Source organism: Lynx canadensis, chromosome B3, assembly GCF_007474595.2.
Source record: "Lynx canadensis isolate LIC74 chromosome B3, mLynCan4.pri.v2, whole genome shotgun sequence".
NCBI lineage: Eukaryota > Metazoa > Chordata > Mammalia > Carnivora > Felidae > Lynx > Lynx canadensis.
This window is the reverse complement of record NC_044308.2, coordinates 94,667,091-94,692,709: the sequence shown is the minus strand read 5'-3', so window position 1 is coordinate 94,692,709 and position 25,619 is coordinate 94,667,091. Positions and strand designations below refer to the sequence as shown.

The 25,619-nt window shown below is 36.0% G+C and overlaps 1 protein-coding gene across 1 annotated transcript; it reads left to right on the top strand.

Annotated features, from left to right (window-relative positions):
* Positions 1-303: 303 nt before the first annotated feature.
* Positions 304-737, top strand: LOC115517227 (60S ribosomal protein L10-like). Its single transcript, XM_030320338.1, is given in 2 exon segments — positions 304-636; positions 639-737. Coding segments are annotated over 2 exon segments (432 nt in total).
* Positions 738-25,619: the final 24,882 nt, after the last annotated feature.

The following is a 25,619-nucleotide window of genomic DNA, read 5'->3' as shown; positions in this document are numbered from 1 at the left end:
CTAAGATGGGCAGCGGGGAAAGAAAAGGGCCTCTAGGCCCAAGTGGCAAACACAATTCATTTCCAGGTAGCCCACAGGAGAATATACCTAACCCTCTGCTCTGCGCATGTGCCAAGTTGTGCCCACAAAGGAGTACACTGTTGCTGTATCTATGGTGGGGACGTCCTGAAAGAGCGTCTTCCTGCTGTCAACGCGCCTCTATGGTTCCATGCGGGAAGATGGACAATATTACGAAGGCGCATGCGCAGGCGTGAGACCGTGCGCTTCCTTCTCTTCAAGGCTCTCCGAGTTCTTGCTGTTGCCATGGGCCGCAGACCAGCTCGATGTTACCGGTACTGCAAAAACAAGCCGTATCCAAAGTCTCGTTTCTGCTGTGGTGTTCCTGATGCCAAGATCCGCATCTTTGACCTGGGTCGGAAGAAGGCAAAAGTGGATGAGTTCCCACTCTGTGGTCACATGGTGTCTGATGAATATGAGCAGCTCTCCTCTGAAGCCCTGGAGGCCGCTAGAATTTGTGCCAACAAGTATATGGTGAAGAGTTGTGGCAAAGACGGCTTTCATATTCGAGTGCGGCTTCATCCCTTCCATGTCATCCGCATCAACAAGATGTTGTCCTGTGCTGGGGCTGACAGGCTCCAGACAGGTATGCGAGGTGCCTTTGGAAAGCCCCAGGGCACAGTGGCCAGAGTCCATATTGGTCAAGTCATCATGTCCATCCGCACCAAACTTCAGAATAAGGAACACGTGATTGAAGCCTTACGCAGGGCCAAGTTCAAGTTCCCTGGCCGCCAGAAGATCCATATCTCCAAGAAGTGGGGCTTTACCAAGTTTAATGCTAATGAATTTGAAGACAAAGTGGCTAAGAAGCGTCTCATCCAGGATGGTTGTGGAGTCAAATATGTTCCCAATCGTGGCCCTCTGGACAGGTGGCGAGCTCTGCACTCCTGTGGTCTTTGACAGCACTGATTCCTTTGGCCATGCTGGCCTCACATGCTCACCAATAAATTTTATTTGCTGATAAAAAATAAGTATTTTTTAGTGTTTTAAATATTTTTAAATGTTTGTCCAATTTTTAGAATATAGACCATGAGATAAATAGTTTTATATTAAAGGAGAGTTTTAATAGCAAATGATGCTTTTCCTCAAGTATGAATGAAATAATTTGTATGCAATTTACAGAGAAAGTTACTGCAATTCTAATCCAAACACTTTTAATTTGGGAGAATGTAAGGAAATATGTCAAAAGTTTTGTTTGTAGTGATATCATAAGTTATGCTGTTATCCTTACCTGGAATAAAAAAATAGCTAGAAAACATCCAAGATTTGTAGAGAAAAAATTGTTATTGTTTATGGAAAATAAACAATAGGGATGACAATAATGATATTTCTTAGTGATATTTCAACTGCAATCTCTTTGAAACTAAAAAAAGCCTATTCTTAAACTTGTTGTTTATGTTTTCCTTATAAATTTCTGCACATTGATTTTAGAATTTCGTTATCACCTCCAATTATCAGCATTTGGACAGTTGGTTGTGACTGCAAAAGGTTTCCTCAGACAAGCCTTACATTATTTCACACTCAGGAGACAACAGTCCAATCTTTTCTTCATTACAGAAAGGCCATAGGTTGACAACAGAGTTCACATTGCTTGTATCGAAGTCCCAGTAGAACCACCAGAAAAGAGAAAATGACACCAAATCAACTATCTGTGCTTTAAAAGGACCCTAGAGAGACTTTACAATCTGTAGGTGCTTGCTCTACATTAGAGTTACATTGATCATACAGGTGGTTTTTGTTGTTTGTTTTGTTTTATTTTTGAAACTACATAAGCTAAACTTACTGGGTCTGTGTTATATTTTAAAATTCTGGTTCCTTATTTAGTCTACTGAATCTCAATCTTGCCAACAGTGACCTCACCTTTTTGAAACTAACCACTCGTTTTCAGGGTCAACATACTGAATGAAAGCAACAAAGGGAATACTGAACGGTATTGAGATATGCACTTATTAATGTATTTCCATTTACTTAAAAACTTCCTTTGTCAATCCTAAAATTTTGCATATGGCAATATTTTTTTCAGGGTCCTGCCATAAGATATGTCCTACTTGTATATTTTAAAGCAAGGTTGCTGTATTAAGCTATAATATTTTCCATATTATATATAAGTGAGGAAGATAAATAGTAAATAATATGAATATACATACAGTGTTCTTTCACCTAAGAAACACTTTCCTTGATGTGTTTTACTTGATACTTTAAAATTCCTCAAGGTTTCTAGGAAATAAAGTACTGTGCAGATCTTCTGACTCCTATCCAGTCTCGTTTACTTTTTGCCACACAGTCTTTCAAAACGAAAACTTGTATTGAAATGTGAAACACAACACAATGAAACAGTCCCTTAGTTACCTGTTTTTTTTTTTTTAAGTTTATTTATTTTGAGATAGAGGGAGAGAGAAAAAGCACATGTGTGAAAGTGAGTTGGGGGGAGGGGCAAAAAAAGGAGAATAATTCCAAGGAGGCTCTGCATGTTCTCAGTGCAAAGCCAGATGCAGGGCTTGAACTCAGGAAATGTGAGATCATGACCTCAGCCGAAATCAAGAGTCAGACGCTCAACCAACTGAGCCACCCAGATGCTCCAGTTATTATGTTAATATAACAATGATGCAGCTTTTAAAATATTTTCCAGCTTCATTATTCACCCTTCTCTTTGACCTCAAACTTCTCAAATGTCTTGACCTTCAAACTTGGAACTCTGTACTTACTAAATACAGGGAGGGAGCTAAGGAAAAGCCAATAAACATCTTCAGAGTCTGGTAGCTATGATTATTTATGCATATAGATAGGTAGATAAGAAGAAAGTGAAAGATTAAAAATTTTATACTAAAACCTGGTAGGTAGGTGTCATTAAGACTTATTATTTGATTTCTCCTACAGTTTTCTATGATAAGCTATTATATATATTTTATTTCCTTTAATGTTGATAGAAGAACACTTTCACTTTTTTAAGCAACAATGCTATTATGTCTCTAAGTCATGATTTTATTTTTTCAGTATTTTTCTGTTTTCTGGTCATTGTAGTTATTGACAGATTGATAAGAAGACAGTTGAGGTGAAGGATGATTTGATTATATTTTTTGCAGAGCTCATCATTATTTCTAAATTTCTATTCAAAATGTAAAGTTTAATTTGGGAACATATTATGTATTCATATATTCATGCACCACTTCAATGAAACAGAACTATCTGCTTTTTTCAAAAAAAAATACAAGTACAGTTAACTAAATTCAAGTAAATGTTGCTCTCTAAAACTCTCATTTGGTTAATGGAGTTTCCAGGTTTTATGGAAAATAGTGACTGTATCAGAAGATGATGAAAACTTCAATTGGACCATGCATCATTACCAACTCAGTTTTGAAAATGACCATTATATAATCTACCATTTCTCCCCCTGCTTCAAAATATCCAGTTCTACGAAGCATACATAGCTTGAAGTCCTTAATTTTTATAAAAATAAACACTAACTATGGCGTGAATTGGATGTCACTAACACTAGCATTTAATTTCCATTTTAGCAGCTTGCCTATCCTGACAAAATTCGAGTAAGGCTTTCTGATTCTTAGAGTGTCACCATGGACCTAAGGATTAAGTTGGGAGATCATTAAGCCCCAATTACCTCTTGCTTTATATAAATGACATAGGTTTGGGGTATTTCTTAGAGTAGTGACTTTGGTGTTTTCATAAAAATACCTACTTGTTTTTAATAAGGAATGCAGAAAATAATGAGTAAAGTCAAAGTTAATTAAATTACACCATCAATAATAATTCAAAGTGAAGCCATTGTCATGCTTAACAGTGGATAATAAGGGAAGCTCTGACTGGATTTGAATCTCAGTTTCTCCACATACTTGGGCAAATTACTTACTATCACCATTAATTTTCTCAACTGTAAAATGAAGTTAAGACACTATAGATTATAAGGTTGTTTTAGGATTGAATTAGATAATTCACTGAGAAAATGAGTAAGATTATGTCTTGCACATATTAAGTATACAAAATTAGTGTCAATTTATAAGTTAATATTCATGTTATCATTACTTCATTTGCTCCTGCATCACTGCTTCTCAGCCTCTGATTTTTGCTGCTTGTAGTGTTATTATTTTTTCATAATTTACAATACCAGTACTATTTGGCAACCATTATTCCCTCTAGTTGTCTAATCTGAGTTCTTGATTTAATTGGATTCAATATTCTGATTTTAGTTTTTGTTAATTTTTATCTTTAGTTTTGTAATTTCCACTTTCATATTCTATTTGGGTGTCTATTCTTGGGCTCCTTTTGAAGAATGTAATTGGGCTCTACCCATTATCCTTTACTATTTATTACTCACTTATGGAGATTTGCTTTATTTCCTTTTTCTTCCCCACAGATTGTATTTTTTATCTAGCTTACTCACATTTTCCATTCAATATTTCTTTCTTCCTTCTTCCTCCTTCTTCTTTTTCTCATTTTTTTCAAAAGAATGCTTATATGGCTTATCGTGCCATTATTTTCATACTGCTTACATGTGATAATAGACTGTTCTACCAGACCTCCTATTTAATCTGACAGATTGTTAAGTAAATTTCTCTAGTCACGCTTTCACAAAGCTTTTGTTACTTCTTTCTTCATTTAGTCTTCTTTTTGGGTGCTGTAGTTTGAAAACTGGATATTGCTACCTACTTTTCCATGGCTTCAGGGTGAGAAGCTAGGAGAAGGAAGGAACTAGAAGGGTTAATTATAGCCAATGATGGATGCTGGACTCTGATTCAACCTCTGAGATCCGATTAAATATTCTGCACCCAAGCTGACTCCTTGAAGTCAGGTGTGTAGCCCACCTTTCCCGCTGTGGTGTATTTCTTATACTCGCCCCTGCTGCTGTTCAGTGCTGAACACTGGAAAATGGTGAGCCCAAGCGTGAGCATCTTTGGTGTTGGTTGGGGTTCCACGTGTCAATAGATTTTCATATAATTTTCTCTTGTGTATTACTTATAACCTTAGTACATTTCTCTCCATATTGGGGCATTAGTGAGACATTTTTAAATTTCATGTTTCTTTAGAAATGTTTCTAAGAGTTTTGAGACTTTTGAAGAGGTGAATTTCATTAATGGTCATTAAATAATTCACTATTTCTCTTCACTCCTCAAAATATGAAATTATACATAATTATTTAGCTAGAGTTCTTTAATTTAAAAAATACAGCTCTGGGATATTAGATAAGAATACCATCTCCATTTTATGTCATCTTTTCTCCTAAATTTATGATATGCATATGACATGACCTTTTTATCAGTAGCTTTTGACTGTATTTCTTCTCTCCTGCTCTAAGAAGCTAGAACTACTAGTCTAGGCTACACTAAAGGAATATACAGGAGATTTGAGTAGGATAGGTGACAATTTTAATAATTATAAGTGAGAAGTTATGGATGAGCCTTATCTATCATTAAGGAAATGCACTACTAAAAAAAAGCAACAGGGTTACAAGGGAGCACAGGAGGTAGTTTTTCTTGGAAAACAAAAATTTTTATGTTCACTTCAATGTTTCTCCCATCAAACCAGGAGAAACCATCTTGATGAAAAACTCCACAAACCATTCTAGTAAATGCCTGAATTACTGAAACTTAAAAGACATTGAAATTGCACCAAAATAACATAAAGAATCTTCTATACCACTTTCAAAAAACTTCTTTACCACTTAACTGTGATCCATCTACTTTTCTACCCCATATAAGCACCTTAAATATGAACATACTTTAAATTTCCATTACACACACACACACACACACACACACACACACACACACACACACAATACACATTCTCCAGTTGGTAGGAATTTGATTTATACATACAATGGATTGCTTCAATTTATAACAGTACTCTGCAATTGCATGCCAATTTTTGAGACAAAACTGGATTATTGATAAAATTGTAATTTTCTCAGTTTCATATGTTTTTCAATATATTATAAAATAATTGAAAGTTATCAAAATAAAATAGTCTAGAAAGTACAAGCCTACTTTATCTCAAAGCAAAGTTGAGATTTTGGAAATCTGATTCTTAACTACAGATAATGACATTTTATCTGGCAAATACCACCAGAACTTACTTACTGACTTAGTGAATTTGAGTTATATGGAGCTCTAACTTCAGAAAATCATTTGAAATTACATAACAGGTTTGAAGAGGCTTTTTCCCTAAGACCCAGTATCACTACTTTTATTATTTTTTATTTTTAATGTTTATTCATTTTTGAGAGAGAGTGGGAGTAGGGGAGAGAGAGAGAGAGAGAGAAGGAGACACAGAATCCAATGCAGGCTCTGAGCTGTCAGTGCAGAGCCCCACGCGGGGCTCGAACTCACAAACCATGAGATCATGACCTGAGCCAAAGTCAGATGCCTAATTGACTTAGCCACCCAGGCGCCCCCAGTATTACAACTTTTAGAAATCTATGTTAGAAAACTATGATGATGCATATGCAAGAGCCTTCATATCACTGTTAAAAATAAGAAAAAGAAGAAAAACCAAAACTAATTTCCATAAAGAGGACAATGAATGTATCTATTGGGGTATATTTACAATGGGAAACACTATAAAGAGTGAAAATAAATAACCTACCACACAGCCAACAACATAGATAAGTCTCAAATAAAATGTTGAGTGAAAACAAGAAAATAAGACTCTAAACAGTGTAATGTCTTTTTTAAAAGCTCAAAACAAATATAACTAGAGGAAATATTGTGTGTATATGAAGAAATATGTGATAAATCTAGTTTTCTAAGGAAATACTAACTCACAGAAATAAAGGCTAGTGTTTGCATGGGTGGAACATTGCACGGCACAGAAGGATTTAGGATGGTCTGTAAAGGATACTCAGATTAGATTAGATTCAGTAATACTAGTGTTGTTCTCACTTACATTTAGGAGTATGAGTTCGAGTATACTTTACTTGCTTCTAACTAATAAAATATGGCAAAAGTGATGGGCTGTCACTCTCAGGACGATGTTACAAAGCAAGTTCTTGCAGCTCATTATCTTCAGTATGTCAGGGCTAATCTAGGAACTTTCCTCTTCCATATATATTTGATAAACAATTTGTCAAATCACCACATTCAACTGCTCTTAAAAATTCATAATGTGATTTTTATTGAATTTATATTAACTCTACAGAGCAATCTGATGAGAAAAAAACATCTTTATGAAAAGGAGTCTTCCTGTTTATGAAGTAAATCTGTAACTTTATTAAGTCTCCTTTAATGTTTTTCAATACATTTTTATAATTTTCTCTATTATTGTTCTGTACATCTTTTGTTAGATTTACTTTTAGATGCTTTATGTTTTTTTGTTGACATTGAAAAGATCATCTTTCTTACATTTTAATTGTGCTCTTTTATTAACTCTAACTTTCTGCTAATTCGCTTGCATATTTCTTACAGACATATCATCTGCTAATATTAATGATTTTGTCTCTTAGTCTCCAATATTTATATTTTAATACGGTTCTTATTCTTTTTGTACTAAAATCCTCAATATAATGTGAATAGAAATGGTAGGAGCAAACAATGTTCTTACATTAATCCTGAATTTAAAGGAATTGCCTCTAACATCTCATCTTTAAAGATGATATCCCCAAGGTGCCTGAGTGGCTCAGTCAGTTAAGTGTCTGACTTTGGCTCAGGTCGTGAACTAGTGCCTCATGGGTTCAAGCCTAATGTTGGGCTCTTTGCTGACAGCTCAGAGCCTGGAGCCTGCTTCAGATTCTGTGTCTCTCACTCCCTCTGTCCCTCTCCTGCTCATGTTCTGTCTCTCTCTCTCCTTCAAAAATAAGTAAACATTAAAAAAATTAAAAGATGATATTCCCTCTGTTTTTAAGAGATACTCTTTATGGAGTAATGGAAGCTTCACCAACGTTCTTTTTGGCAAGAGTTAGTTTCTCCCACTTGTTTTCTTCTTTTTCTCTTTCAAATCTAGAAGTTGAATATATTGAATGGTTTTGCATATCTGGTGACATTCAGTTTTCTACAGTAATAAATAAATATTTATTACACTACTTTTTTGTCATGATTAACCACCTTGCATTCCTGGAATAAACCTAATTCTGTTGTGTAATTTTTTATATGCTGCTGAAGTAAGTTTGTCATTTTACTATTATTATATTGGTTTCAAGTATAGTCTTGCCTCATACATAGAGCTAATATGTATTGTTCTCTCTTTTCTATTTTAGAAGAGACTTATGATACTGAAATAATTTTCCTGGAAGGTTTATTAGAATCCCCTTTTAACCATTTGAGCCTGGTGTTTTTTTGTTTTGTGTGCATGTGTTGGGAGATGATTTTAACTATTGATTTAGTTTATTTAGTGATTTCAGAAATATTCTGACTTTTCATATTTTTGTGGTGCTACATATTTTGTAGTATTTTTATTTTTAACCATTTGGCTACTCTTCAGAGAACTGAAAATACCGAGTAGCAACATGACATAGACAACAGAGGCACCAGCTCTCTTGTCACAATAGAGCAAAGTAATGCACTATTTGACAGAAAAGACCGCAGAAGTAAATCACTGGAAGAAAAAATATCTAAAGAAATACAAGTTGAAAAATTTCCATTTACCAATAACCAAAGGAAAGTGGTACTCAATGTGATATAACAATCCCCCAAAATACCTTTCTATTGAGTCCCGTTTCTGAGCATGGAATCATAACACAGATGGGGCTGTCTACCATAGACTGTCCAGGCTGATCCTGGGCCACTCTCACTGACTTTAGAATGAGAAATATTCTCATCATTATGGATCAAAGATGAAACGCGGAGCCTGCTGTTTGGCCGCTGTGACATATGGATGCCACAAATCCACCGTGAAAAGCACTCATGGTCCATCCTCTACTGAATCTCCATGGAATGCGGGATGCCAGAAAGAATCATCAGAGAAGAGGCAGCCTCCTTCTTCCCAACATTGGGACTCATTCCTCACCACCAGCTTACAGCCTCCTGGAGTTTTCAGATCTAAAGGGACATCAGATACAGATGTCAGTGGGTCCCTTGTCTTCTGTTATCACAGTCTCAGGGCTCTGTCTATATATCACTTTTAAACTTCCTCTGTGTTATATAATCTTGGTTGCTGTAACCTTTTACTTCTACATTTTTGATTGTACAGATTCTGCTCTTTTGTCAAAGCTGGAAAATTCTCATCTGTTATTTCTGCAGACATTGCTGTTCTAATTTCACTATTCTCTTTTTCTGGAACTCAGATTAAACATATGTTAGATCTTGTATCCCCCATATCTCTTAATCTTTCTTTCATGTTTCTGTATCTTTGTTTCTTTGCATGGTATTTGAATAATTTCTGCATATCTATTTTCCTGTTCATTATTGTTTCTTTTGCTGACTTCAGTCTGTTGTTGAACCCACCCATGGAGATTTTAATTTCTGCAATTGCATTTTTTATTTTCAGAAGCTATATTTAGTTTCTTCTTAAAAGAACATTGCTCTTTTTCTTTACATTGTTCTTTTTCTTTATTTCATATTTATTTCTTCATGATTATTATGTATTATTACTTTATATTTTAAAATTAATAATTTCATAAAACAAAAATCATAGGTGGATCTAAATTTATTATTTGTGGTTTTGTTTTCATTCATTCCTATTTCATAGTGGCTTGTTTTCTTTTCATTTTTTCTTTTAACAATTATTTTTATTGTTGGATTATATTTTGCTTAAATTATTCTGTGGTATACTAAAGCATATGTTGGATATTTTTTCTACCAGAGAAGATTTATGGTAGATTTTGCCTATTCATTGGGAGTTTACCATCCTAAAACCAATTTCTTTCATCATGAGGAGTCAAGAACATGAAGTTCTCAGGTTAAGCTTTCTGTCTTTTATATGCAGTAGGCTCTGTAAGGATTATATATTGTTTTATGTTATACTCCCTTTGCATGTGATAACCATTCACAGTTCCCTGCTCCAATTTCAACTTGATCTTGTTTGTTTGTTTCTGTTTTTGTTCTTTTGAGATTTCTTTATTTTCTAGTGAACTTAGGAATGTAACTAAAGGTAAGAATACAGACAGAATCTAGTTATATTTCAGTGGGAGGGTCACTTAAAGTACATAGTCTTCCTTACTTAAATGAAAGTCTCGTGATATTTTTTGATCTGGGGTATGTCCCTCGAAAAATACAATTGTTGGGGTGCTTGGGTTGGCTCAGTCAGTTGGGCGGCTGACTCTTGATTTCAACTCAGGTCGTGATCTCACAGTCATGAGATGGAGCCCTGAGTCAAGGTCCTCACTGAGCATGGAACCTGCTTGAGATTCTCCCTCTCTGTGCCTCCCCTGCTCGCATGTGTGCTCTCTCTCTCTCAAAATAAATAAATAAACTTAAAACAAAAAAGTAAAGAACAAAAAAGATAACTATCATGGTAACTTGACCTATAATCATATTAATATATACAGGACTCATAAAATATTATAGTCTTTCTAATTTCATCACCTACTTACAAAATTATATCTAAAATACTGTGTACAACATGATGGGTTTTTATTGCATTGTCGTACATAAGCAGAAAATGTTGTCCAGAATTCCCGCCTTCATAGAGTCTTGATAATAGGGAAATTTGCATGGGATTTGAAAGGCAGAAGTGAAGCAACAACAATTATACTCACAAAGTTGGTGCAGAACCCCGGGCGTCACTGAAGTTCATTAATGTGACTGATCTGCTGACTCACCTCACCGAAGGATGTCAACAATCTAACATCAGTTCTTCCAGCCTCTATAGATCTTGCCTTTTACTTTCTCTGGTACCAGACCAGGCATGTGTACGGCTGTGCTGAAAGGGCAGTGTCCTCTGTTCAGTTACATTGTTGGACTTTGATGCACTGACAGACCTGGATTCTAGATTGTTCTTGTAGGATTCAGTTGTCCTCGTGGGTTCCATTTTTCCTGCGGGATCAAGTATATCCATACTTCTCTTTTGCCTCTAGGTTGTCCAATATGTTGGCATATACTTTTTTGTAGCATTCTCTTATAAACCTTTATATTTCTGTGGTATCAGTTATTACCTCTTCTCTTTCATTTCTGATTTTTTTTTTTTGGTCCTCTCTCTTTTCTCTTGATGAGTCTGGCTAAAGGTTTACCAATTTTGTTTGTCTTTTTGAAGAACCAGTTCTTGGTTTCACTGAACTTTTCCACGAAAAGTTTCTAGTCTCTTTTTTATTTATTTACAGACTGATATCTATTATTTCCTTTCTTCTACTAACTACCCATACTTCTCTTCACTATGCATTTAGATTTTTTTCTGCAACTGCCTGACTTTCTGACCCATTGTGACTTTAGGCCCACACAAGGACAGAGACAACAGCTTTCAGTAAATATCCTCATTGTCCCTGGTCAGTGACTTTGGTGAGTTTTATCTAATCACCCACTACCTCCCTCAGAACTATTTTTCCAGCCATTCTTATTAATATAATTTTTATAATACATTTCTTATTCTATATTACTCTTCGTGCTTCTGCTTCCCTGAGCAAACTCTAGCTAATACAGAAATGATCATTAAAATCAAGAAAATATTGAAAATTATTTTGGCGTAGATGTTGAAAAAATAAAATGTTTTCGAATATATATCCTTGTTTGGATCCTGGTTCTGTCCTACTCTTTCCCTTTCACCTAGAGCAGTTGATTGAAACTTTCAGAGACTTAGTTGCCTAAACTTCAAAACAATTCCAACTGTAAAATGATTATTATAACAATTATGAGAACATGCACTGAGCACAGTTTCTGGGGCACAGTACATTCCAAATGAATGTTATTTATTATTATCATCATTTATTATTAACTTATTAGAACTTGAAAGCAGTTCACTGTATTATTAGCTATGCTCGTTAATATAATCACTCTGGCTATGAAGTGAAATATAAATTGTACCTACTTTTAATTGCATAATCCCTGAATCTCTTGATGTGATCTTTAAAATTTATGTTTAAAGTATACATTGTACCTACTTTTTCTATGTATGTCCAACCATGATGAAGTATTTGATTTCCACGTATGAAAATGTTTAATGATCGTCATACTATGATAGGTTAATTATGATTTTCTATATGCTAAGACACATATAATTTCTGTGAAATAATTATTGCAGCTTGTGCCATTGGGCCATATTTTAACTTTTTACTATCTGTTAATCTATTGCTTAAAATATTTAGATATAATTTTAATTATACAAGTGATTATTTGTATTAGAAAAGGAGCATTAAAAAGTATTTATTTTTATAGCAGTATAAAAGATAAAATAATTTACTATCTCCAACTTATAAGTTGCAGAAGCATATTGCTATATATTATTTTAAATTCAATAAATCACAAACAGTTGCGATTAAGCTAGAGGAAGCATTTTTACTGGTGATCAGGTATTTTAAAGAGATACATTAAAATGTAAGAATGAGCTGCATAAATTAAAGCCATAAAAAAGCATAGAGTCCATTCACAAGATCATTGTCTTTCATTCTGGACTTTAAGCCTACCAATGCAACTAACTTACACAAAATTACAAATTTTCATGCTAGATTCTTATTCGTAAACATCTTCTCCCTATCCTTCACACAAACATTTGAGGTTGTCAGCAAGTCAACAGTTTTGCAAATTTAGTAGTTTCATATTGCATCCAATCTAATCACTTGCCAATCAACTAAGAGAAGAAGAAAAAGAGAATCACTTCTGGAACAAAACTTTTTACATATGAACCATTTTTCCAAAAATCTTTGATATTTGACAAATCAAGCATTATGTTTTGAACTTTGAGGACAAGAATTACTATACTGCTAAAATGTTACCATATAACAAGAAGGAATTAGAATTTATTTATAGAAGACCTGGTTAAGCTTACTCCTAACTGATTACAATAATGCCTCTGAGGAGTCTTATAACAAAATGCAGTTTGAATTATATAAAGAGGCTCATTTTTACCCAAGAAGAACTAATGCATGTTAAAACTTCATGCAAATGTGAAGTAGGTATGTGGAAGCTAAATTGTATTATGTCTTAAGATAGATGTGCTATTAGATCAAATATGTTTAATTTATAGGTAAAATCTGCACAGTTTGAATACCTGCAGTGGGATGTGGCAGACTGACACAGAATGAAATCTGAAAATAGAATCACTTAAATGGGGTTCCAGTTCCATCAAAAAAGTAGAACACTGTAGAGAATATGGAGACAGGTAATACTTGGGAAGCAGGCATTATAATTGATACAATTTTAAGAAAGTTTAAGCAACATTATAGGCTGATGGAGAGAGGCTATGGAAATTTCAAGACCAGTAAGATTTAGTAATCTCAGTGCAAGAAACATTGATCAAAAGACATCAGTACACAAATCCCGAGTACTGGAGTTAACCACAGGATTTCAGCTCCTGAAAGTATTATCAAGACTAAGAACAGACCCTCAGGTCTAAAAAAAGTAATAGACTGGGTATCAATATGGAGATTGATCAACTTGTCAGAAATGGTATAAATGATTAAAATGGTGTTCATGATCATGGAATGTATTCTTGCCCATAAACTTGGATAAATAGAGGTCCTTGCTCCAGTCCACATATTGCACAGATTTCCTGGTTATACAAATGCAAGAATCTCTTTAGTGAAATTATCTCAGAATAGAATGGTAGGGAATGGACTTCTGGGGAAGATGAGAGTATAAAGATTCTAAATTCACCTTGTCCCATGGATATACCTAGATTACACCCACATTAGCATAAATAACCCAGAAAATTACCCAGAGACTGGCAGAACACTCTCCACAACTAAATGTAGAGAAGAGGCCACATTGAAAAGGGTATGAAGGGTGGACACAGGAGATAAACTAACCCATATAACTGTGGGAGGGAAGGACACCACAAGCATGGAGAAGGGAGGGGTATAGACCCTACACCAGGCACCGGGAAAATGAATCCCCGTACATTTGCCTGCACTGGTAAGATGAATCCCCATAACATTTGCCTTTGAAAAGCAGAGAGGCTTAACTTCTTGAGTTTTTATAATCAGTGGGGCTTAACACTTGGAACTTTAAAAGTCAGCAGACTCAGCTATGGGAGAGCCAGAGGGTGATGGGAAATGGATTCTTTGTCCTTATGAGACAACATAATAAACAGCCATGCTGAGATGCAGTAGAAAAGCAGCAGTCTGAAAAATGCCTGGGGTACATGGGAGGGAGATTTGTTTATTAATCTCAGGGCTGTGCTGGAGGAGATGTGATCTTTAGGAGACTTCTCTAAGAACAAAAGAGCTGGTGAGCACCATTTCCCTCCCCTGCCTAACTGCCCAGACTAGAAACATGGACACGTGTGGGAACCAGTGCAAACTCTCTCCACCTAGCTTGTTAACAGCACACTCGGTCTTGTGCTCTTCTGCTGACACACCCCCTCCAACATGCCCTCAGCATGAGTCCTTCCAAAGCGATGCCACAAGTGTGGCAGTTCGCAAGCAGCACCAATCCAAAGTGACTCCTGCCCTGGACGGAGGGGAAGATAACCACAGTTCCACTGTGGCTCCAACAGTGGGCTGGGGTTGGCTATCTGTTCTGACTCCGGAACCCCCTACTAATGAAAGCTTCTCAGGAAACAACATAGGGAGAGCACTGTCAGTTCCATGTGACCAAAACCCTGGCAAATGCCTACTCTGACCCACCTCAAGACAAAGGAGATTCTGATTGGCCCATTAACAACACAGGGACCAAACTCTGCCCACATCAGGCAAAGAGAGCCATTGTAGATAAATGAACTAAAGGCAAATCCAGCTTAGCCACAACAGTAGGGCACCTACAACAGCACAGGAGACACCTTGAAGCTCCAGTTTCTGGTGAACAGTGGACACTGTACTCCAGAGCACTACAGAACTTCTCCATAAGGCCAATACTTTCAAGAGGAGAAGGCATGGCTGACTTTCCTAACACAGAAACAGACACAGATAGTTACACAAAATGAGGACACAAAGGAGTATGTCACAAATTAAAGCAAAGACAAAATACAGTAAGAGAGCTAAACAAAATGGAGATAGGTAATATGCCTGATAAATAATTTAAAGTAATGGTTTTAAAGATACTCACTTACTTGAGAAGGGTGGAAGATCTCAGTGAGACCCTCAAAATAGATAGAAAACCGAAAAAACATCAATGAGAGTTGAAGAACTTAATAACTGAAATTAAAAATACACTAGACAGAGGGGCGCCTGGGTGGCTCAGTCACTTGACCATCCAACTCTTGATTTGGGCTCAGGTCATGATCCCAGGATTGTGGGATCGAGCCCCACGTTGGGCTCTACACTGAGCAAGAAGCCTGCTTGGGATTTTCTCTCTCCCTTTGCCCCTCTCCCTTGCTCTCTCTCTCATTCTCTCTCTCAAAAGGTAAAAAAAAAAAAAAAAAAAAAAAAAAAATACACTAGACAGAATCAGTAGCAGATTAGAGGAAACAGAAGAATGGATTAGTGACCTGTGGGACAGAGTAATGAAAATCAATCAAGCTGGACAGGAGGAAGTAAAAAGACTAATAAAAAAAGGAGACAGATGCATGGGCGGTTCAGTTGGTTAAGTGCCCTACTCTTGATTTCGGCTCAGGTAATGATCTCCTGGTTCATGATACCAAGCCCTGCATCAGGCTCTGTGCTGACAGCAGAGGGAGAGAGGACTCTCTCTTTCCCTCTCTCTCTCTCTGCCCACTCGTGCTCTCTCTCTCTTTCCCTCTCAAAATAAATAAACATTCTTAAAAAATGAGAATAAATTAAGGGAACTCAGTGACACCATAAGCATAGTAACATTTGTATTATAGGGATCTCAGAAGGAGGGGAGAGAAAAGGGAGCAGAAAATCTATTTGAAAAATTAGTTGCTGAAAACTCCTCAAATCTTGGGAAGGAGACAGAAATCCATATCCAGGAAGCAGATAGCTCCAACAAAATCAACCCAAGGACATCCACAACAAGACTGATAGTAATTAAAATGGCAGAAAGTAGGGATAAAGAGAAAATTTTAGGGGCGCCTAGGTGGCTCAGTTGGTTAAGCGTCTGACTTCAGCTCAGGTCATGATCTCATGGTCTGTGAGTTCGAGCCCCGCATCAGGCTCTGTGCTGACAGCTCAGAGCCTGGAGCCTGTTTCAGATTCTGTGTCTCCCTCTCTCTCTTTGACCCTCCCCCATTCATGCTCTGTCTCTCTCTGTCTCAAAATTAAATAAACGTTAAAAAAAATAAGAGAAAAATTTTAAAGCAGCAAGAGGAAAGAAAAGTTACATACAAGAGAAATCCCATAAGGCTATTAGTAGATTTTCAGGAGAAACTTTGGCATGAGATATTCAAGGGCTGAAAGAAAAAATTCTGCAAGCGAGAATAATCTATATGTCAAGGCTAGCATTCAGAATAGGTGGAGAGATAAAGAGTTTCTTTACCAGACAAACAAAAGTTAAAGGAATTCATCACCATTATATGAGTCCTACAAGAAATGTTAAAGGAGATTCTCTAAGTACAAAGGAAAGACCATAAACAGGAAAAAGAAAAGTAGGAAGCATAAAAGCAATAAAATTAGGTATATCTCTAAGAATCAGTCAAGGGACTTACAAAAAAAAAAAAAGAAAAAAAGAACATAAAGTATGACAACGTCTACCCAAAATGTAGGAGGGTGGGAGAGAAGTAAAAAGTTAGTGCTTCTAAAATGGGTTCAAACATAAGTGCATATCATCTTAAGATAGACTATTATAGGCATAAAATGTCATATATGAACCTAATGATAACTACAAATTAAAAGTCAGAAACAGACATGCAAAAAACAAAGAAATCCAAGTGTACCATTAAAGAAACACAGACAGCAAACATGAGAGAAGAGAGCAGGAGAAGGAAGGGAAGAACTATAAAACAACCATAAAACAAAAAACCAAAATGTCAATAAGTACATATCTATCAATAATTGCTTTGAATCTAAATGGAGTAAATGCTGAAGCAAAAGATATAGGGTAATGGAATGGATAAAAAAAAAGCAAGATCCATCAATATGCTGCTTACAAGAGACTCATTTCAGACCAAATACACACGCAGACTGAAAGTGAAGAGAAGGAAAAGCACTTATCATGCAAATAGAGGTGAAAAGAAAGCACTAGAATAGCAGTACCTATATTGAACAATATAGACTTTAAAACAAAGCCTGTACTAAGAGACAAAGAAAAACACTACATAAGTTTAATGGAACAATCCACCAGGAAGACATAACAATTGTAAATATTTATGTATCCAACATGAGAGCACCCAAATACCTAAAGCAGCTATTAACAAACTTAAAGGAAGTAATTGATAAAAAAAAACAGTAATAGTAGGCGACTTTAGCAACCCACTTACATCAACAGATAGATCATCCCAAAAGAAAATCAACAGGGAGAGTGGCTTTGAATGACACAATGGACCAGATAAATTTAAAAGATATTTCAGAACATTCTATCCCCAAACAGTGGAATACACATAAGTTCCAAGTGCACATTGAACATTCTCCAAAATAGATCACATTAGACCAAAAAACAAGTGTCAACAAATTAAAAACTTTGAAGTCATACCATGCATCTTTTCCAACAATGCTATAAAACTAGAAATCAACTATAAGAAAAAATCTAGAAAGAACACAAATACATGAAAGTTAAACAACATGCTACTATATAATAAATGAATCAACCAAAAAATCAAAGAGGAAATCAAAAATTACATGGAGACAAGTGAAAACGAACACAGTGATCCAAAATCTTTGGGATTCAGCAAAAGCTATTTTAAGAGGAAAGTTCATAGCAATAAGACCTACCTCAAGAAGAAAAATCTCAAATAAACAAGATAACTTCACACCTAAAGGAGGCAGAAAAGGAATAACAAAGAAAACCCCAAACCAGTAGAAGGAAGGGAATAGTAAATATTTCAGCAGAAATAAATGAAATAGAAACTAAAAGACCAATAGAATAGATGAATGCAACCAGGAGCTGGCTCTTTGAAAAGATGAACTTAATTGATAAACTTTTAGTCAGACTCATTGAGAAAGAGAGAGAGAGAGAGAGCTCAAATAGATAAAATCAGAAATGAAAAAGGAGAATTAACAACTAGCATCACAGAAATACAAAGGATTATAAGAGAATATTATGGAAAATTATATGTCAACAAACTGGACTACTTAGAAGAAGTGAATAAATTCCTAGAAACATATAATCTCCCAAAACTGAATCAAGGAGAAATAGAAAACTTGAGCAGACATATAACCAGTAAAGAATTTGACTCAGTAATAATAAAAAAAAAAAAAAAACCTCCCAAACAACAGAAGTCCAGGGCAAGAAGTTTTCACAGGTGAATTCTAACAAATATTTAAAGAGTTAATAACTATTCTTGAACTATTCCAAAAAATAGAAGAGAAATAATAGCTTCAAAATTCATTCCATGAGGCCAGCATTATCCTGATACCTAAACCAGAGAAAGACACTACAAAAAAGAACTACAGGCCAATATCTCTGATGAAACTGGATGCAAAAATCCTTAACAAAAATATTAGCAAGTCAAATAAAATATACATTAAAAAATAATTTACCACAATCAAGTGGGATTTATTGCTAGGAATCAAGGGTGGCTCAAAATTCACAAATCAATCAATGTGATATAATACATGAACAAGAGAAAGAGTAAAGAATATATGATCATTCAACAGAAGCAGAAAAACAATTTGGCAAAGTACAACATCAATTCATGATAAAAGCTCTCAACAAAGTAGGTTTAGAGGGAACTTACCTCAACCATAATAAAGGCTATATATGAAAAAACTCACTGCTGACATCATCCTCAATGGGGAAAAACAGAGAATTTCCCCTAAAGTGAGGAAGAAGACAAAGATGTCCACTCTCACCACTTTTATTCAACAGAGTACTAGAAGTACCAGCCACATCACTGGGACAAGAAAAGAAATAATAGGCATCCAAACTGGTAAGAAAGAATTAAAACTTTCACTATTTATAGATGAAATGACACTATAAATAGAAAACCCTAAAGACTCCATCAAAAAACTACTAGAACTGATAAATTCACTAAAATAGCAGGATACAAAATCAATATACACAAATCTGTTGCATTGCTATACACCAATAATGAAGTAGGAGAAATTAATAAAACAATCTCATTTATAATATCCCCTTAAATAATAAAATACCAAGAAATAAACTTAACCAAGGAGGTGAAAGACCTATATTCTGAAAACTATAAAACATTGATGAAAGAAACATAAGAGGACACAAGCAAATAGCAAGGTATGCCATGCTTATAGACTGGAAGAACAAATATTTCTAAATGTCCATATTACCAAAGCAATCTACAGATTTAATGCAATCCTTATCAAAATGTCAAGAGCATTTTTCACATATGTAGAATAAATAATCCAAAAATTTGTATGGAACCACAAAAGACCCCAAAGAGCCAAAGCAATCTTGAAAAAGAAGAGTGAAACTGGAGACATCATAATCCCAGATTTCAAAATGGACTACAAATCTGTAGTGATCAAAACAGTATGGTACTGACACATAAACAGATACATAGATCAATGGAATACAAGAATCCAGAAATAAACCCATAATTATATGGGCAATTAATGTATGAAAAAGGAGGCAAGAATATGCGATGGGAAAAAGTCTCTTCAACAAATGGTGTTGTGACAACTGGACAATAATATCCAAAAGATTAAACTGGATCATGTTCTTATACCAAACACAAAAATAAACTCAAACTGCATTTAAGATCTCAATGTGAGACCTGAAACCATGAAAATCCTAGAAGACAGGACAGGCCATAATTTCTCTGACATTTCTCTAGAAATGTTTCCTAAGGCAAGGGAAACAAGAATAACAAGTAACTATTGGGACTACTTCAAAATAAAAAGCTTCTACACAGCAAAAGAAACAACCAACAAAACTAAAAGACAACTAATAAATGGGAGAAGATATTTGCAAATGACATATCCAATAATGGGTTAATATTTAAAATTTATAAAGAACTTACACAACTCAATACCAAAAAAAACCCACAAATAATCCAATTAAAAATGGGCAGAAGACATAAGCAGAAATTTCTCCAAAGAAGACGTACAGATGGCCAACAGACACATGAAAAGGTGCTCAACATGACTCACCATCAGGAAAATGCAAACCGAAAAAACAATGAGACATTACCTCACATCTGTCAGAATGACTAAAATCAAAAACAGAAGAAACACCGAGTGTTGGTAAGGAAGTGGAGATAAAGGAACCGTCATACACTGTTGGTGAGAGTACAAATTGGTTCAGCTACTGTGAAGGGTATAGAGGTTCCTAAAAATATTAAAGACAGAATTACATTGGAATAAGTAATTAAGCTATTGGGTATTTACCCAAAGGATGTGAAAACAGTAATTTGAAGATATATGCACTGCTGTATTTATTGCAGCAGTATTTACAATATCCAAAATATGGAAGTAACCCAAGTGTCCATTTATAGATGAATAAAGAGGTAGTATATGCACAGTGGAATAATATTCCACCATAAAAAAGAATGAAATCTTGCCATTTGCAAGAACATGGATGGATATGGAGGGTATACTGGTAAGTGAAATAAGTCAGTCAGAGAAAGAGAAACACCATATGATTTCACTCATATGTGTAATTTAAGAAACAAAATAAATGAACAACAACAACAAAAGGGACAAACCAAGAAACAGACTCTTAACTACAGAGAAAAACTGGTGGTTACCAGAGGGGAGGGTCGGGGGATGGGCAAAATAGGTGAAGGGGATTAAGAGTACACTTACATGAACAGTGCTGAGTAATATATACAACTGTTGAATTACTGTATTGTACACCTGAAACTAATATAACACTGTATGTTAATTATACTGGAATTAAAAACCAAAAGGATTGTAGGGAATGGATTGGTTCAACTTTCCTAGATAAAGCTAAATTCTTCTTTTCAAAAAGATTTCAATGTGCACTTCCACCAGCAAAGAATAAGTTCCCATTCTCAAGTGTTCATCATTTCTTGACTTTTCAAAATTTTGGACCATCTCATAAAATTTGAAATAGTACAGAATTGTAATTTTAATTTGCATTTCTCTGAGGAGCTTTTTATATATTTTTTATTTAACTATTTTATTACCATAATTAATTATTTTAAAAATTCAAATTAGTTAATATACAGTGTAGTCTTGCCTTCAGGAGTAGAACCCACTGATTAATCTCTTACATATGACACCCAGTGTTCATCCCCAAATGCGCCCTTCTTATTTAGGGCACATTTAACCCTATTTAACCCATACCCCCATCCACCTCTCCTACAGTGACCCTCAGTTTGTTATCTGTATGTAAGAGTCTCTTATGGTTTGCCTACATATCTCTTTTTACGTTATTTTTCCTTAGTTACTCCTATGTTCATCTGTTTTAAATGCTTTTTGGCCATTCATTTTTCTTCAGTGAAATGCCATATTCTCCTTTTGCCAGTGTTCTGCAATGCTGTTTGTATTTTCCCTTTAAATTTAGATTTTTTCTAAATACAAGACTTTTATTTAAACGTTGCTTTTGTCTCCTGCTTTTTTGTGGACAATCTGTTCCATCACTTCATGAAATTTTTTGATGAAATAAAATTTAGTGTATTTAGATTTATGAATCATTTCCTTTATTGTTTTTACTTTTTATATTTTCTTAAGAAGTGTTTTTTATTTCTTGATTCTAAACATATCTATATTTTTCTTCTAATAGTTTCGTAAGTTTGCCTTCATTATTAAAGTATGCATTAATCAGTCAGTGGACATTTGGGTTCTTTCCATAATTTGGCTTTTGTTGATAATGTTGCTATAAACAGAAGGGTACACGTGCCCCTCTGAATCAGTATTTTTGTATCCTTTGGATAGATATCTAGCAGTGCAACTTCTGGATCATAAGGTAGTTCTATTTTTAACTTTGTGAGGAACCTAGAGCACATCATGGTAAGTGAAATAAGTCAGAGAAAGAGAAATACCACATGATTTCACTCATATGTGGAATTTTAAAAACAAAATAGATGAACATAGGGGAAAGGAAAAGAGAGAGAGAGAGAGAGAGAGAGAGGCAAACCATTAGACTCTCTTAACTATAGAGACCACACTGAGGGTTGCTGGAGGGGAGAAGCAGGATGACATATGATAAACAGGTGATGGATATTAAGAAGGGTGCTTGTGATGAGCACTGGGTGACACATGTAAGTGATGAATCACTGGATTCTACTCTTGAAACCAATATTACACTGTATGTTAACTAAAATTTAAAAACTTGAAACATTAAAAAAATAAAGGATGCAATCTGAAGTTAACTTTTGTATGTGACATGAGAGGAATCTAATTTTGATTTTTAAAATATGAATTATCAGTTGTCCTCTATCATTTACCAAATAGTCTATCATTTGCCATTACTTTATGTACCTAATTCTGGGTTCCTTCTTCTCATCCATCAAACTATCTTTCTTATTGTGACTTTATAATAAATCTTGGTAACGCAGGTCTCTTCACGTTTTTACTTCTCCTAAATACCCTTGCACTTCCATATTAAATAAAAAATCATCTAGTCAATTGTGAAGAGAACAGGTTGGGATTTTGATGAGAACTGCATTTACTCTATAAACCAAGATAGATAAACATGTATGTTATAAGTCTTTATTCCATGCTATATATCTCCACTTATTTTGATTTCTTAAGTCATTCAATGAAGGTTTATGATTTTTCTATTAAGAAAATTTATATTTATTTCAAGAAAACATACTTGTATTGCTATTATACACTATATCTTTTAGTTTGCATTTTCTAATCTTTTATTATTTATATGGAGAAATACAACTGAATTTCATATATTGACCTTTTAATAAGTGACCTTGTCTTCTGTTTATTCTAATGATTTAAACGTTGGTTCTTTTGTATTTTGTATTTCATACATAGGCAGTTCTATCTTCTGCAAATTATGATGGCTTTTTAAACAATCCAGTCTTTATATATTTTCCTATTCTTAGCGTGCTTACTGAAGTTTCCAATGTGATGTTAAATAAAAGTGGAGAGACGGGATGCTTTAGCTCAGATCCTTCAGAAAGTAGAGCTTGGGAGGGTACTCCTTATGTAAGGTGAAAGCTCACAATGGAAGAGTGACAAATAAAAGGAAATGAAGCAAGTAAGATGATAACCAGCAATAAAACAAAACAAAACAAACAAACAAACAAAAAAAACAAAGATAATGTGTTACAGTGACCTAGGAAGAGACCTAGAAGATTAGTCATTAAATGTGTAAGCTTGTTAAGTGGGGTTATCCCAGAAAAGGAAAACTGCATGTCAGAATCTTGTCCAGAAGAGAGAGAGAGAGAGAGAGAGAGGAGAATTTAGTTCCTTTATGTTCTTCAATTTTCACTGGCCAAGGTCCATTAATGACTGAACTTCTGATGTGTATTATCTGGTGGCTGCACTGGAAGCCAGATCCCATGTCTTATGCTATGTGGTATTTTGCCTAAGTCTGAAAATGGAGAAGTATTAACCAAGAGGGAAGAAAAGGGTCAAGGGACTCTGAGAAACCCCACAGGCTTGTAACTTAGTAGAGCAAACATCCTTATTCTGTCCTTGATTTTATGGTCTGATTTTAACATTTACCTTTGCCTTTATATTTGCTGCATGATTCAACAGATACATCATATCAGATTAAAGAAGTCCTTTCTAGACAAGGCCGCCTGGGGCAGAGGTGCCATCTATGGTGCTGGCTGCTGCTTTTTATTTACTAGTAAACACTGTTTCCCCACGGGACAGTCTGGGAGCGCGCAGCCCCACCCCCCGGGCCCCCCACACACACTCAATCACTGACACACGCGCTCACGCACACACATATACATACACGCTAGTGCTCTTGTCTTCACAACTGCATCCCCAAATCGACAGCGCGAAGCTACTGCGGTTTCTCTTAACCTCAGCATCGTGGAGAGAAGCAGAACCGTTGTGCATCAGGGAGCGCCTGGTGCCTGTGCTGCTGCCTTGGGTACATACATAACGCAGCAGACCGCTCACTCCATCGGATATTAAAGTGTGTCATACAGAGTAGCAACGTGAGGAACAAGGAAGCCAGTAGCAGCTGAAGATATCATGAAAGGGCAGTAATACCTTCATTACAAAATGAAAAAGAGGGGAGGAGCCAAGATGGCAGAACAGCATGGAAGCTTTCTGTGCGTCTCGCATCCATGAAATACAGCCAGACCAACACTAAAGCATCCTACACACCTAGAAAAGTGATTGAAGGATTAACACAACAATCTGCACAACCTGAACCACAGAATAAAGCAGGTATGTGGCACAGAGAGGTGAACTTGGGGAAAGAGAAGCCAGCAGTGGGCAGGGAGCCACTTTTGAAGGTGGAGAGAGGATGGAGACTGGGGCTGAGGAGAATATGGGAAAGCACCCCTCCCCAAAAGCAGCTGGAGAGAAAGTGGAAAATTGGAAACAGCCGCAGGGACTAAACTAAAAAGGGAGAAAGGAGAAAGGACAGGGTTTAAATTCCATTACAGGAATTTAATTTAATTTCCCAATTAAATTTACAATTTAAACTGTAAACAAGGGGAGCGCAAAGGCTGTAACTCCGCAGCTCCATAACTGGCGATGCTCCGGTGGGAAGAGCGAATCCTGAGGAGCAGAGTGGGTTCCGGGAGGTTCTCAGACCACATGAGGAAAAGCGGTTCCACTACTGGAAGGACACTTTTGTTGAAGCCACCTGGTCCCAGCAGACCCCAGAAAACGGCCACATTCACTGGTGCTGGAACAAGGTCATTAAAAGTGAAGCCTGATGCCAGATGTGTGTTGTGATTTTCCATAATCCCTGAAAAGCTGCTGCTACACTCTCACGAATGTTTTCTGGGGCGGGCTGGCACATGGCCGCAGTCTTTGCGCACCGGCAGCAGCAGGGTCCAGCAAGCGTTCCTGGGTGCAGCTGACATTTGGCCATTGCTCATTCAGCCACTGATTGGTGAGACTCTCCTGCAGAGGGACGGAGTGGGTCAAAGCTGCAGTCCTTCAGAAGTAAGGGGCCAGGGAAAACAGTTGCATCTGAGACAAAATGTGGGAGAGAGGTACTGCCTAGGGCTTGGTCATGGACAGAGAAGAAGCAGGGATTGGACAAAAGCTGAAGACAGAGGACGGGTGTCCAATTGCTGGTCGGGGAGAACAGACTGGGTAGCTGGGTGGCGCCATTTGCACCATTCCCGCGCATGCACATACGCACCTATAATGCTGCAACACTCCACCCCAGTTGGCTCGCAGTGCCATCTAGTGGAGAATGGAGCCATTACACTGAGCCCCACCCAACTAGGCCAACCTGGCTTTTCAAGAACACAAGTCTCACCGCCTACTCAGTTTATGGACTATAAAGCGCTACATAGTCTGACTTGTAGGGAAAATGAGGTAATTTCAGTCCTATTTCAATCTGTTAGCAGGTCCACCTATTCAATTTTCTTTCCTTTTTTTTGGTCTCTTTTACACTACGTCTCTTTTTCTTGAAACAGAAAGAAATAATTCATTTTTA